The 15932-nt window shown below is 36.5% G+C and overlaps 2 protein-coding genes across 3 annotated transcripts; one reads left to right on the forward strand and one right to left on the reverse strand.

Moving 5' to 3' along the window:
* Positions 1-35: 35 nt before the first annotated feature.
* mpg (N-methylpurine DNA glycosylase) lies at positions 36-6450 on the reverse strand. Its single transcript, XM_067376393.1, has 3 exons — positions 5823-6450; positions 1182-1386; positions 36-883 (listed from the first exon to the last, which is right to left on the reverse strand). The coding sequence occupies exons 1-3, from the start codon at positions 6042-6044 to the stop codon at positions 471-473; spliced, it is 840 nt and encodes a 279-aa protein (XP_067232494.1). The 5' UTR covers positions 6045-6450; the 3' UTR covers positions 36-470.
* On the forward strand, positions 5903-15510 carry LOC137012910 (interleukin-21 receptor-like). 2 transcript variants are annotated; one of them, XM_067376406.1, is made up of 8 exons: positions 5903-6010; positions 8833-9044; positions 12185-12319; positions 12419-12542; positions 12634-12827; positions 12915-13066; positions 13234-13414; positions 14518-15510. In XM_067376406.1, the coding sequence occupies exons 2-7, from the start codon at positions 9029-9031 to the stop codon at positions 13408-13410; spliced, it is 798 nt and encodes a 265-aa protein (XP_067232507.1). In that variant the 5' UTR covers positions 5903-6010; positions 8833-9028; the 3' UTR covers positions 13411-13414; positions 14518-15510. The 2 variants fall into 2 exon arrangements, with proteins under 2 accessions (XP_067232507.1, XP_067232516.1); XM_067376415.1 differs by lacking the exons at positions 5903-6010; positions 8833-9044 and adding an exon at positions 10960-11391 and having other exon boundaries at positions 14518-15509.
* The last annotated feature ends 422 nt before the right edge of the window (positions 15511-15932 follow it).

Below are 15932 nucleotides of genomic sequence, written 5' to 3' on the forward strand. Positions count from 1 at the left end.
TTGTGTTCCGAAGATGGGTTTGGGATGCCATGAGGACGAGTAAATTATGAGAATTTTTGGGTGAACTAACAGTTTAAGAAAATTATTGGTGAATTACTGGTGAATGGCTTAATCTTCAGTGTTTTGGTCACATTATCATATGGCTTTAGAAGACTTATAGTATATAGATAATAGTATATACAACAATATATAGAGAATATAAAGCACAAGCCATGAACCACTTTATGATGCTTTTATGGTGCTTTTTGTAATTTTTTTTTTCGAGCTTGACAGTCTTTGGTCACCATTCACTTTAATTATATGGAAAAGAGCAGCTTGGACATTCTGCTAAACTTCTCGTTTTGTGTTCTACAGAAAACAAAACAAAAAAAAATCTACAAGTTTGGAATGACATGAATGATGACAATTAAAATTTTCAATTGAATATCCATTTAAAAAGCAATTTAATCACTGAACAACATGAAGACCTTTCAGGAGACTGTCTTTTCTGTCTCGTCAGAGGACCGTGAGTGCATCTGACGCTCTGCGTCTCTGTTCAGCACGCTCACACATGGGTGTCCTCTCAGGTAGAACCGAAGTGGTTTGGTTGCCCATTCCCCATGAGACTCAACTCCGATCCGATGGGCCGACACCACCTCTCCAGCAGGAACAGTCTCTTGCTCCAGGTCCCTCTCGAGCCACACCTCGGTATCAGTGGCCAGATCCCTGCGGTCGAAGCAGCGCTGTATATCTAGCGCTTGGCACAACTTGGACGGGCCATTGCAGAGCTCTTTGTCCTTAAGGTTTTTGGCTCCAGCTTTGCGTTTGGCTGCTCGCAGGCCCCTCATGACGTCCTTACCGCTCAGAGGCTCCAGAGAACGCAAAAGCACGGCCGCCCCCTCCCCTGCACACACACATAGTAGAGTAGTTAGCAAGGCTCCTTGCTGTCTCCTTCCTGTTGGCTTGTGTCTGTGTGCATATGCTCCAACCTTTCTCTAGGTTTATATAATGTGCCAACTTGACCTATAATGAGAAACAGTTGGAGAGAAGCAAAACAGCAGCAAAACAGCAGCAAAACAAAACACTTGTTTCTTGCATAACTAGCGGTTAGGGATCTGTGGTTACAGCCTTCCGGCTCCATCTCCTGTAAAGCCTTATTCCTATGTGCATGTGGTCAATTAGAGTGGATTTTGGAGCCTCACCTTGGCTGGAGACATTCATGCAGAGGTAGATGCCGTAAATGGGATAGACATAGATGGTCCCAGGCTTCATGAACATGGCAGTGTTCCTCTCTGTGCGTTTTCCCCCCGCTGAGTGGGACGCCTTGTCCTCCCCACCCAAATATGCTTCAGTTTCCACAACCCTTCCTCTGAGCTCAGTGCCATCAGTTTGCTTCCTCACCAAAACCTTATACACAGAAACCAGATATCACAATCTTTCCTGCAAAAACACAGTCATCTTATGTCCAGCAGGTGGTGCAAATGTGCCAATAAATTCGACTGAGACGCATTGGACTAGATCAAGTTAGTAGTTGGTGCTGGCTGATGATACCTAAAATCTTGTTGCTTTTTGAGCAAATGTGAGCTATTATTTTTCTAAATGACTGGATCTATGGTTCTTTTTAATATTTGATAAAACGGGCAAAACATTTGAGGTTTTTTGCATGTTTTTTAAAAGTCTCTTTTGCTCACCAAGGCTTCTATTTATTTGATAAATACAGTAAAAATAATAATATTGGAAAATATTATTGCAATTTAAAAAACAGTTTCCTATTTCAATGTAATTTATTTCTGTGATGATAAAGCTGAATTTTCAGCATCATTACTGAAGTCTTCAGTGTCACATGATCCTTCAGAAATCATTCTAATATGATTTAATGCCGAAAAAACATTTCTGATTGTCAATGTTAAAAACAGTTGTGCTGCTTCATCATTTTTGTGGAAGTGATACATTTTTTTCAACATTCGGAATGTTTAAAAAACAGAATTTATTTGAAATAACATCATAAAATCTCTTAAACTTTTGAACGACGTACATTATTAAATAATTTGGCATAATTACCATTTCTTAAAATATACTTAAAATAGTTTCAGTGTTTATTAACATTTAACATATTTATTAATATAACATTTCTCTTTTACATTTTTTATGACAAAACAGGGTTAGTTCAGGTTATAAAATGTCATGAGACATATGACTTGATATTCATTAAAAAAAGTTGTTTTTTATTGGGTTTTTTTTACTTTTATTTAATGTTTAAAATGTTAAAATATATTTAAGGTGTAAGAAAAATATATGATATATTTCATGAGTCATGTAAACTACAACGTTTTTCAAAACCATCCCAAACTAACACGAAAGTGTACATTTCTATGAACTTGGCAGCTAAACCATGATAGAAACCACTAACACAATGTGCCAAAATACCTCAGAACACTCTAGCATCTTAGCAACACCTTTAGCAGGCAAGCAACACTAACATTTACTTGTTCTAGTTTACCAACCAACATTTCAACACTGATATATGGCTAGAAATGAACAAGATGATGCTTCCATATATTTATAAAGTAATTACTGGTGTCCATTTAAAAGAGCAACTGAACAACATGCAGTAGCTTCTAAAATCTGTGTTCAATCAAAATGAGTTCATTTGGTTTACTTATCTTTTGAAAGGTTGCTTAAAAGGTGTTAAAAAAAAAGATGCTATAGGCAGTCATGCAAGGAAGTAGAGCAAATACAAGGCCACTGTGAATGATGTTTATGCAGTGAGCGCAACAGAGTGTGAAAGCCACAAGTGTCACCTTGTCTATACTGGCTGCAGGCTGTCACGCTGGACAAGTGTTTGGTCACACTGAGAAACCCATTATGGTCAGACCGGATACCCTTCAACATGATAATGGCTTTTCATGCTTCTCATTATGCCCTTTCAATTTACACACTGGTAAACTGAAAACAAACAAGGGCATATTTTGTGCTGGTTAACTGAACCTGAAACTCTTGCAACGCCGTGGCTAATTTTCTGGTATTTCAGCAGGCTTCTTTCCATTTTAAACCTCATTAAAATGCAAATTAGGCCTCGCTGTGTCCGTTCGGTCTATTCTGTGCTCTGGATTCGAAAGCTTCCTGCATTTAACTCAAATGGTTCCATGAGGTTAAGCTGTACTTCAAGTGTTCACACACTACTGAGTGAATCAGCGTGGCACAATTGATATGCTGTTTACATTCTAGTCAGGGAGTCATTAGAAAACTCAGTCTACAAGCCAAAGTGATTCTCAACTTTATATCTAAAAAGCACCACATTAAAGTCACCATTAAAACAAAATGGATTCTTAATGGAATATAGCAGTGATTATTTTTTATCCATGTACATCATTATATATATATTTTTATTATTATTCAAATGCCCTCTTAATCTTTAATCAAAATAACTTCTCCCTCTTGCGGCAACATCTCTTCTTTTCTTTGATGATGTGTTTACTGGCGTGAGGGCGGAGCAACCCGTCACTCACATGAGATTCACCAATAGCAAACCACAACCATCCAATCAATTCTCAATGGACAAAATTAAGTCCCGCCCTATTTTTTCTTGTTTGAGAAGCCATTTCACTAAGATATTTTAACACATTTTATAAGCAATATACTAGCTCCAACAACCATTCTGTGGCATTGCAACACATTTTCTTCCATCAAGTCAGAATTGGGCTTCTGAACCCTGAATCTCTTGCCAAGGAATGAGTATGTGTTTGGGGTGTTGCTCATTTCTGGGTGTCACTTCATGATTTCATCACAGTTTCTTCTGTGAATAATATTTTGCAGGCTTGGGGTAATTTTTCTGTCTTCTGACATGAGAGTGCTCAGGATTACACTCTTAACCCTTTCCTCATACCCTATGATGGAAATAAAATAGATGATGAATATGGTGATGCCATTTGAATGTAAATTAACTAATATTAAACGTGCAATATGTACGAATTTTGCAGTAAAATATCCAAAAACCACTAGGCCAGTGTTATATATTTTGTTCACTTGAGTACTTACAATATCCCAAATGTTTCCAACTATTTGTAAATCGTGAGAAAATTGCAATTCTATCCAAGGCTCCGGGACGTGTGAGGAGTCGCCTGTTAATTGTGTCATACCCGCGTTACCCTCGGTTTTTATTTTTTAGAAACCATGTCTCAAACAAGTGTCTCACAGCAGCCACCGAGCGAACACACTTTATACATTATTTTCAACACACTCAAATGTATCTAATATGATAAACAGAGCTGCGTTAGGTCATACTCATGACCGTAAAAGCGGAAGCGGCGCCGGCGACTGTGGCATAATAAAAGTCCCACTGCTCGTGAGGCGTGTGTTGTGCAATCGCTCCAGCTCCTCGTTCAGCTCCCACAACACTCGGTCCTGCTCTGCTTCAAACTACAGTAACATTAATAATCACATCCATGAACATGATTTCTTCCTGAGTCCTATCCCTATTCTTTTGCACCGTCCGTTGAGGTGGAGACCACATGTCCCAAGATTCTGCTCTCAAACTTGGCATCATCAAGCTAAGCCTTTGTTTTGAATAGGCCTCTAGCGACCTCTAGCGGACAGAAATCTTACATACTGCACCTTTAAGTTAAACATATAATGCAGGAATCTCAGGAATCATTCCCAGGAAAGGTGCCATTTATGTACAATCTGCATCCCCATGATATACTGTTGATATAATTAACGATAAAAAAAGTCCCAAATACTACATTTTTGGAGGCTGTAACTCAGTTTAGTAATGCAAATGACATTTAATAGAGCATTTTATTGTTATATTTGGGTCAGTGATGAATAAGGTTTTTAAAAGTGTAAAAATACATAATGGAAATATAATTGATTTTGACGTTTTATTAAGTGTTAGCAATGAGATTATGTGGTTTTTATAATCAATTAACACTGCTTTTGTCTTTTTTTACAATGTGGACAAAATTTGTCACCAAAAAAGTCATTCGGTTTAACCAAAATTGAATGACAATATTTTCAGACAATGTTAACAGGCTGATATCTAGATAGCAAAAGGACAGCAGGCATTTTATATTTAGAACAAGTTTAAAATATTACAACATTTTCCATGTTTTATAGCGCTTGTACCGAATGACCTGATATTTCGGGACATCCGTATGAGCGAGTGAAAACATGAATTTTTCAAATAGTTAAAAGAAAGTTAGTTACTTTGCTTCACGACCATGTGATCCTGTGCAGGTGTCTGAATGATGTCACATCCTGTCACATGATATGGACCACATGACTTGATCCAAAATAGTCCTTTTATATTGGTTACTCTGAATGACATCAATGAAATTCATTCTTTCTCATAACAAAGCAACGACTTCTACACATAATTTTAATACCATTTTGCACTATGTTGATATATGATGTTATAAAATCATGCCATAATAAAAAAATGTATACAGTCATTTTAAAATATTTTAATCACAAATGAAATGGCTGTTTTGGCCTTTGGACAGTTAAATCAAATGAACTTTTGACACTTCAAAATATTTAAAATACCTTTATATGTAGCAAAATATGATTTAAACCTTTTGGATTCAATAAAAGAGATTTAGTTGTACATCCTTTGGATGTCATATCTTTGTTTACTATTATTTTATTAAGGGCTTTGGACAGAAAAATGATCCATCATGTCATTATATATATTTTTTATTCTAATTCAGCTTTCTTTTAATGAGAGAAAACGATGTTAATAGATTAAGTTATCAATAACAACAACCCCTGTCACTTTAGGAGAGTTCAGCATTAATCTTTTCATATGAGATGATTCCTGAGATTGGACCCTTACCTCAGCTTACCTTGCCGAGAAAGGCCTTGGCCAGATCAACGCAGGGCTGGTGGAAGAAGCTGTCACTCAGTCTGACAGGGGCTTTCATCGAGAAATAGGGGCTGAGATGATGATCCAGGGTGTTCGTGTCAGACTGACACTCAGTGAGTCTCTTGAGAGGTTCACCATCAGCCTGATCGCCGACTGATTCTGACTGAGGTAACGATGAATTCTTTCTCTTTCGTGTTGACATTATAAATATTACAAAATATTAAGCTATAAATATTCAACCCAAACCATAAGTTTGTAACGAACTTTCTATCTTTTTTTTTTTCTTCTAAAATGCTTAATAAACTAAGACCAAAAAGCACGCAAGATTAACGTCGTGTAACGTTCATGTATGTTTCATGTCGCTTTTATAGCTCGATAACTGCTACATGTTTCTATTTGTGCAGATTATTTTGAATAAGTATAACTGCGGTCTTGAAGAAAAATAAAGACTTAAGACATACTGTCGCTTTTGTGTTGAGAGGATGTATATTGAATACGGAGTTACGGCAGCTTTAATAGATTCATTCAGTTCATTTTCAGCAGCCCGGGATTGTTTACTTTTAGCACTCTGTGACAAAGCATTCTGGGATACTTAAAGGGCCAGTGGCGTTTGTGTGACATTTGATTGTAGGACATCTGAGTTGTTGGTTTTTAGTTGTTTTGATTGATCTTCGGATGAAATAAGGTGCAAGAATTTTTCCCACTTCTCTCCCAAAAGTTTTTCACCCAAAGAACCGAGTAGAAGTTTTGGTAATGATTCAAATGATGGTCAGTCCCATGGGACATGCCACGAGATCTGTTTAGATGCATGAAAATTATGTCATGACAGCACCAACACAATCTCATAGCAATTCATAACTATTTTACGTAATTGTTATTAATTAATACAATCTCATTCGTTCGTTTTCGTACTATCTGCTTGCGCAGACAGCACTGACTGGCTGAAGAACATGAACAGACCTAAATTCAGTTGTTGCCTAATAGTTAGAGAGTCCGACTGGTCCCCAATCGCTCCCCGGGCGCCACAGCGTTCACTACTCTCATAAAAGATCGTAAAAGAAAAGAAATCCATATGAATCAATGGGTTTAGACCAACATGAAGGGTGAGTAGCTAATTGACCCTTTGCTGGGAGTTTGATTGACAAGCGATCTAACCAATCATAACGCAGAATCTGCTATTTTGTCTGACAAAGCAGTCACGAGTTAGAAGTTTAACCTCGGGACTTGAACTTGAAAAATGGTGTGTATTAGGGCTGGGCGATGTATCGAATGCTTTTGTCACGCGCATTTCTTCAGTAAAGCCGGTTCCCTGATTACCGCTAAATCGCCATCACCTGCTTTCAAATGAAGCGGCATTTAATAGACAGAGCCGTAGATCACTGATAAGACACGCAATATCGCGTTCAATATCGATATGTATCGCCGTCGATATTGAACGCGATATTGCGTGTCTTATCAGTGAACTACGGCTCTGTCTATTAAATGCCGCTTCATTTGAAAGCAGGTGATGGCGATTTAGCGGTAATCAGGGAACCGGCTTTACTGAAGAAATGCGCGTGACAAAAGCATTCGATACATCGCCCAGCCCTAGTGTGTATTGACGTCTTTCCGCGTTTTAAACAACATTCCTTCTCATGTTCATTCATGTGTATTTGATGCTATAAATGAACAAGTAGGATGAGATGATCAGTTTACGAGCCGCTTGATCTGAGGCGCTACAACGATCTGTCACGACACATTAAAGAGCCACAAAACGTTTTTTTTATTGTTCGAATTTCTTAAAAAAATACAGTTTGAAAGCTGGGACTTTGTTTAATATCATAAGTAACCTGCTCTGTCTTGTCTGTCGACGTGTTGTCAGTGTCCTCTTTGCTCCACAATGTATTTTTCACTGTGTGTGGCGTGACAGCGCCATGGCTTGTCGGACAAAACTAAGGGGGCGGGTCTTTGCGAAGAGACAATTGGTGAGTGAAATTTCATTTTTGGTTGAACTATCTCTTTAAGAGACCATCAAAAAGAATTGGGCACTGGTAAACATCTACTATAATGCAATAAAATAATGTTGCTTGCAAAAAATAAATAAATAAATAGAATACACAGATATTTTCTGATTGATCATCAATGAAAGAAGATTTTCTTTACAGATAGGGTTAACAGGGGTTCCATGTTGAGATAAACATGACCAGCCTTGTCTTAAATGTAGACAACAAACTTTTTTCCAGAGAAGTGGGAACAGCAGAGGATGATGCTCACGGATCGGTTGTTTAGAAAGAAAAATATGGGATGACTCAGTATGCCCCTTTACGAATCTGAAACATTTCCACATATAGAGATATTACACAATCACAATATTACACAATATACTACTAGAAAAATAAGAGCAGTCCTCATACGAGTTAATATATTGTCAGTAGAGTGTATAATGGTTTGTAAGTCGTCTATTAATGGTAACTCAACAACGAAATAGCAATAAACTGATTTTATAACTGAAATTTTAGTGTAAAATAGTCATGGCATATTATATTCATTCTTTACAAATACCTTTCATACTCTCCATTCCTAAAGAATGCTTGTGTTTTGTCAGCGCTCAGAGGGAGTGAGTTGTAAGGAATACTGACGAACCACCACACACATTTTAGGGTTCAGTTTAAGGTTAGATGTGGGGTTAGGCTTCATAGCTTGAACAGCTTGATTTATATCAACCAATCTTTTCCCTCTGGTTTTAGGGATACCATGACTTATTTTAATTTTGATAGGAATTTTCCAGCCATGAGGAACGTTTTAGTCACATATAGTGCAGAATGCATTATTGCTGTGTCTTTTTATGGCTAAGATATCAGATGTAGGCTATACTTATAAGTAATTTTTCTAAAACATTACACAGCAAATGTTCAGAGTTGGCATGACTTTAAAGGGACAGCGTGACGCGCAGTGGCTTTAATGGGACTTACAGATTCAGGCTTTAACTGAGCCACTCTTTACGGTCCCAGCATGTCTGTCATCAGTAGCAGCAGGCTGACTCCCGAACACCTGGCCGATCGCCTGCGGACGCTCCCAGAGGACACAACCACCAGCTGTAAAGTTCAGTGAGACTGAAGAACAGACGACAGGATGGACAAAAGCCTGTCCCAGGCCTCCCGTCTGACTCCTCTGAAGCCCCTCCAAAGTCTTTGAAGTGCTTGCAATATGTTACTGTGCTTAGGTAAGTTCAAAATTGGGCCTAGGGACTTTTCAAAGCCTTTATCCTACTAAGCTTCTGCATCTAAATTGTTGTTAGAATTGTGATTCTTTAGAAAACGTGATTATATTATATAATATTATATATTATAATATATATTATATTTTTATTTTTGACATGGTACCCAAACTCAATTAATTTTAAGGGTAATGTATGTGTTTGAGTGTATGCACTAGGATTGCCTGATTATATTGTTGGGTTAAGGCTCATTCACACCAAGAACTATAAGTTATATAACTATAAAGATAACTATATTAGCGTCGGACGATAACGTTGCACGTGCACGCTGCAGTTTTTAAAGCAGGATGGATTTTGATTGGCTGCAGGGTTGTCCCGCGAAATTGGGCTACGTTTTAAAAAGTTGCCATGGGTTTATTTTTCACCTCGTGGGTTAAAGTTTTGACATATTGCATGAAATATATTTGACTGAAATGCAAATTGTAAATCTCTCTCTCAAAATGAGTTTGAAAGTGATTCCAAATTTCCAACGCTATCGTTCAGCCTTATTATTTTACAATTAACTTAGTTTAAAAGCGATATAGCCAAGTAAGTACACCTTGTGTAAGACTCAGAAACTTGTATAGCAACATTTGTAGCCTTTTTTTTCCGATTTGTACACGCAGGAGCACTTTAAAAGTTCTCTGCAACATCTGAAACTGGAAGATGAAAAGGCACAGTGACATACAGTAGGAAGCCACAAATAAAAGTACATATTTGTACCTTTTTATCTTTAAAGTGACTGCGCTAAATGTCAGCTGCCGTCATTTATAGAATCAGTCATGGGAAAGTCACATCAACATTTTCTGCCTGGAAATGTATAGGCATATTATTAATTCTGCAATTTAGTATAAGTTAAAAGACACAAAAGAATTATTTTAGAGCTATTCAAAATGCATTCAGATCCTCCCTTTGGTTTAACGCTTGTAAACTTTCTGTGTACTTACTGTATTTCAGGTAACACTTTACAATAACAGTACATGAATAACCATGAACTAATACCTAAATTAATAGTTACTTCAACATGAACTCATGATTAGTTAAGATATGAACTAATGAAGAGTGATCCTTAACTTAAGGATTCATGCATGAAAACAGCAGCCTTAACTATGCGTTAATACATGTTTGATAATTAATGCATTAATTAACATTTAGGGGTAAACTAAATAAATCAGCTTCCATAAGAGTAAACAAGAAGTACTCTGAATTTGAATTAAACGTGATTTAATACTGTCATAATTTACACTGTAATATCATAATCTGCCATCTGCAGCTTTGTGACAAATAATTGCAATGGCACATGATTATTTAGCCATAGAGCTGTCTAATCAAATGTGGAAAATAGAATTTGAATTCTAATAAATTGAATTTGATCTAAACTGTTTTCTGATTTTTACAGTTCATTTATATTTAGTCATAGCTAAATAGTCAGTTTATTCCCGGAACTAAAGTATGTAGGGTTTGTTTCTGGCGGGACACTCATTAGTGGCGCGTTTGTTGCGTTGCTGGCATTTTAAACTAATAAATGTTGACTGCTTTGGTAAGCCGAATTAATAATTAAAGACATATTTACATGTATGTTTTATTGGGGTTTTCAGGAGGTTATGTGCAGTTATTAACTGTATTTGTATTTTTGTCGTTTAAATGTATATGCTTTGATTAGCATTAGCTTGTGGACGTGCGCGATTTTACATGTAAATGTGCCTTATGTGTGTCTTTACAGGTATGTTTATGGCTTGCTTTCAAGTCCATATATGTTTAATTATAAAAATAAAATACAAATACTTTTTATTTTAGTTTTTTTTTTTTTTTTTTTTTTTTTTGTACCGGGGTGTAAAGGAATAAGGATGGCACTCTATAGTGTTTATTCATATATTAGTTAATGATGTGTGATATGTGCATCATGTCATGACTTTACTTGAGGGGGCACAATCATAATTAACTCATTATTAACTAACAAACCATTAGTTGATGTTAGTATATGGTTAATGTATACTTATGTCATGATTTTACTTGAGGGGGCACAATCATAATTAATTCACGGTTAACTACTTACCAAATTCAGCTCATGATTATCATTAACTTACTATCAAACACACTTGTACTAACACAACTATATAAGTATTCAGCCCAGTTAAGTGATGTTGTGTGACTTTTCAAAAAGTCAGAGAATGGAGGTACAGTATGATCACGGCCTGCGTCTGGATCTATGGTCTGGATGGAGAGTGAACTTCTGAATCTGAAACGCTCCCTGACCTTAGTTCATGTTTCCTGTTTGGTTATTTTTTTGGGAACCGATTCCTCAGGAACTGATGTAAGTCACAGTAGTTTAGTTTGATAGGAAAGAATATCACAAAACAGATTAAGACCTTTTAAGATAAATAGTGTATTTAGTATTTTATATGTTTGATAAGGAGGGTCAGTGAAAATAATTACAAACTAATCCTGTGCCCTTCAGTAATGTTTATAATGAAGCTGCTGATGTCAGTAGTTTAAATTCTGACAATAATAAATTGTTTAAATTTATTTAAATTATTTCAAAGTCCAAATATGTATTATTCCTTCTTATAGAGACTGTTTGATTTAGTTTACCCTAAATGTTAATTAATGCATTAATTATCAAACATGTATTAACGCATAGTTAAGGCTTCTGTTTTCATGCATGAATCCCTATGACTCCTGTCGTAGTTAAGGATCACTCTTCATTAGTTCATATCTTAACTAATCTTGAGTTCATGTGGAAGTAACTATTAACTCAGGTGTTAGTTCATGGTTATTCATGTACTGTTATTGTAAAGTGTTTCCGTATTTCATAATGTGAGGAAACTTTTTCTTCACTACATTGTTATGTTATGTTGTTTATATTGTTATATATATACTCTTAAGATGGCATGTTCACCTGAACAATTAAATTTAATGTGAGAATTTAACTGATGTGATTTCATATGTGAAGTTTGGCATGTGAAATGAGAAGCGTGCAGAATAAACACCTAATTTGTAAATCTCTGCCTAGAATTTAAGTCAGTGAAATCTGAGGGACTTTTATTTAAAGTTGGCCTATTTCTATATCAGTTTAATAATTGTTCCATTTATGGCTAACTTTTCAGGATCTTTCAAGTTGCTGAATTATGCGTTGATATCTGGAAGTGTGTACATACAGTCCTGTACAAGAATGATGATCCGCACTGGAATGATCTGCATTTTCTTGGCTTTTTCAGTGGAACTTAACGCCAGTTCACAGGGTAAAACGTGCTTCTCAAATCTGCACTTTCAGTCACAATGGATTTTACATGTACAGTACTTCCAAAAATATGTGACCATTTTCCTGTTTTATGTTTCAGCTCTGAAAGAAGGGCTCATCTGTGTGACAGATTACTGCAAAACTGTCAGCTGCTCTTTAAAGCTACCAGTCACATCCACTAGAAACATTTCGCACTGGCTGGAATTTCAATGGAACAATCACATGTAAGCCGTTATTCATTACCATTGTCTGTTTAGAAATTCATATACTATTTTTCAGTTGAATTTGTATGCCAATGTAAGTGTGCATTAATAGTTCAGATGAATATGGCCTCAAACACGGGCCGTATAGATGCCCACTCCAGAGAGCGAGCGAAGATCACACCTGCACCTTCACTGTGAATGGAACAATGGCTAGTTTTGATAGAGTTGCTGTGATTCTTCATTATTTGGAAAACGGCAATAAGAATTCGTCTCAGTTGAACGATTGTTGGGTGCCAGCAGAAAACAGTGAGTAGATCTTTATGTAATCAAAGAAATACTTTTTATTAGTAGTATTATATTTCACATATACATGAAGCTTCTCTCTTTTCCCAGTTAAGCCAAAAGCTCCATTTAATCTGACATTACAATATACAAATGGGACGTATCATTTCTCTTGGACTAATGGATATGAAGATGAACATTATGGACGTGATCTACCCATTGAGTACAACTTCCTGTACTACAAAGATGGAGATAATGACAGCGTAAGAGTAATTACAGTGATGATTCATCTGTAAATGTCCACCATTCATAGTGCATGTTCTCAGAGCACATCCTCTGAAACCCACATCAAAACGCCATCTATATGTGTGTTCTAGCTTTGAAAAAAATAATGTTTTCTATAATGGTTTCACATTGTTACTTTTTAAAGGAGGTCATTGTTCATCCAGAAAATAAATGGATTCAGATTGATGAAATGAATCTTGATCCGGTCACTACATACACTGCTATGGTGAGGTCTGGGATACGTGAAGAAAAGGAATACAGAGGAACGTGGAGCGAGTGGAGCAGCGCAGTAAAATGGAAAACGACATCCAGAGATGAATAGCGTGGTACTGATTTACATTTACACTCTCATGTACTTGATTACTAATCTATCTGTTGCTGTGAGATTAAAGGTGCAGTAAGCTTTTTTCTGAGAAGTGTTGTTAAAAGTTGGTCAGACCGAGCAGCACAACACGCTTGTACTCAACCCCAGCACTGGGGATACCTAAGCAGGAAGTCCTGAAAAAGGACGCTGAGGTTGCATTGTTTTTCCATACGTGAGCAACATTGGCTTTGCTATGTTTCCCAGATCTAAGATATGCTGTTGTTGTAATATTAACTTTTGTAACATGACAGAGAGAGTGATCCAATCAGTCTTGCTGCAGCAAGACTGGTCTTTAATGAGCCGAAGAGAGCGCATATCACACCTCTCTTCATCAGTTTGCATTGGCTGCCAATAGCCGCTCGCATCCAATTCAAGGCTCTAATGTTTGCCTACAGAACAACCACTGGCTCTGCACCACTATACTCATACTTCAGACTTATGTGCCCTCCAGAAGCTTGAGTTCTGCAAATGAACGGCACCTTGTGGTGCCATCCCAAAGGGGCACAAAATCACTCTCACGGACCTTCTCCTGGTCTGTTCCCAGCTGGTGGAATGACCTACCATTTTCAAAAAACTGCTAAAGACATATCTTTTTCATCAACACTTGACCCAGTAATATTAGCACTTACTTTTTATTTATATTTCACTTTTCTTTTTTTCGATTTATATTCTCTTTCTCCATCTATTTGTATATATATAAAAAAACCTTGCTACGAGCACTTTGCTGATGAAACTGTGACTTGACACGACATTTACATACTGTTGTACTCATGTTGATTTAATTTCTTCTACTACTTACTCATTTGTAAGTCGCTAAATGACTAAATGTAAATGTAATGTGACAGTTCTGAGTGTCGTTGAAACATTATTTAGCTTCAGCAATGATAAAGAGACATCCACTCTTACATTGCATGTTAGTGCATTTTGGGGGCAATTATATATATATATATATATATATATATATATATATATATATATATATATATATATATATATATATATAATTGTGTAAGATTCTCACATTCATATCAGATTAATATGTATCCTCTTTTTTTTTTCCTTAAGTGTTGGGTTTTGGCAAAAAGTCCTTTACAAAACTTTCATATCATGGAAGACTTTTCAACAATCCACAAGATTTCCGAGGTCATGATGACAACACTACAGGATGAGGTAGAGAAAACGGACATGTATCCCGCAGCACAATGCCATCAACCCTATGGGGGCCCCACAGCTGAGGTCTGGGCCCCACGCCAAATGGCCTCTGAAGCATCAGTTATCATTAACCCTGTGCCTGTGTGTTTCAAACAAGATTACTGCACTCTCACCAACACTCCCACAGGCCCTGTCCCCACCTTCACCAGAGATATAGAGCTGGACGAAATCACCTTTTAGTGATTAAATGCAAGATATCTGCAGTAGACATGTGGACATTATGAACTGACATATATCATTTATTCACATTTTGAAGTATGATTGTGTATAATTTACAACAAAATGTGAAGGACTTTTCAAATAATGTTAACAAGGAATCCTATTCTTCATTGAAACAAGTTGTCTAGGCTACACGGTGTTAAAGTAGCCATTAATGCTGACAGTTCAAATGAGGTTTGAGGATTTGTGTGCAGTGAATTGATTCTCCAGATTCTGTTTTTCATCAAGTAACATCATTATATTTCTATTTGTGATATTTGTCTCTATTATAGTTGTGATGTGGAGTAGTTATCGTTATAGTCATCTTTATAGTTATTGTTCTTGGTGTGAACAGGCCTTTTGTGTCGTTCATAGTTGTGGCATGTGAACTCTGCTATTCTTTTACATCTAGAATGATTTTTATAAGTATATCTTTATTGTTATCATTATAGTTATCGTCCTTGATGTGAACGGGTCTTCACTCTCTGGACGCTTGGAAGCCACTGAGATCTGCATGCTCACACATTGCTGCTCTGATGTGTAATGGGAGCAGAAATAGAAAGTGGGCACACTGTTGGCTGCCAATGTGTAAATCAATATGTTTAAGTAATTCAAGAATGCAATAAACATTCCAAGTTGAAATATGCTCATGGCTCATTTTTATGGTGCTGTGGCAATCGGCCAGGAGTAACCAGTTGCAAGATCTTTCACAAGATAATTTTTCACTAAAGTCTTCTTCATAATTATTCTGCATAAAGTTTTTAACTCAGCTTTGGAATTTCGGAATCATTGAAATGTTTTTGTTTTTAAAGAGTGTTTATTTTAGTATTTTTATTTTTATTCACCAATGATGCATTCAGCTGTGCAGAGCTTATGCTTTCTAGTCAGTTTATAAAGACATTCAGCAGAAGTTTCACTTCCCACAGCTTGTAGGGTACGTCCCCCTTCTCATATAAACTACTGTTGGAAAATAAGATTTTTAAGTCACTTAAGTTTACCTAGACTGTATTTATTTGATCAAAAATACAGTAAAAGAGTCATATTGTGAAATATTATTACAATTTAAAGTA

This window comes from Chanodichthys erythropterus, chromosome 3 (assembly GCF_024489055.1).
Source record: "Chanodichthys erythropterus isolate Z2021 chromosome 3, ASM2448905v1, whole genome shotgun sequence".
NCBI lineage: Eukaryota > Metazoa > Chordata > Actinopteri > Cypriniformes > Xenocyprididae > Chanodichthys > Chanodichthys erythropterus.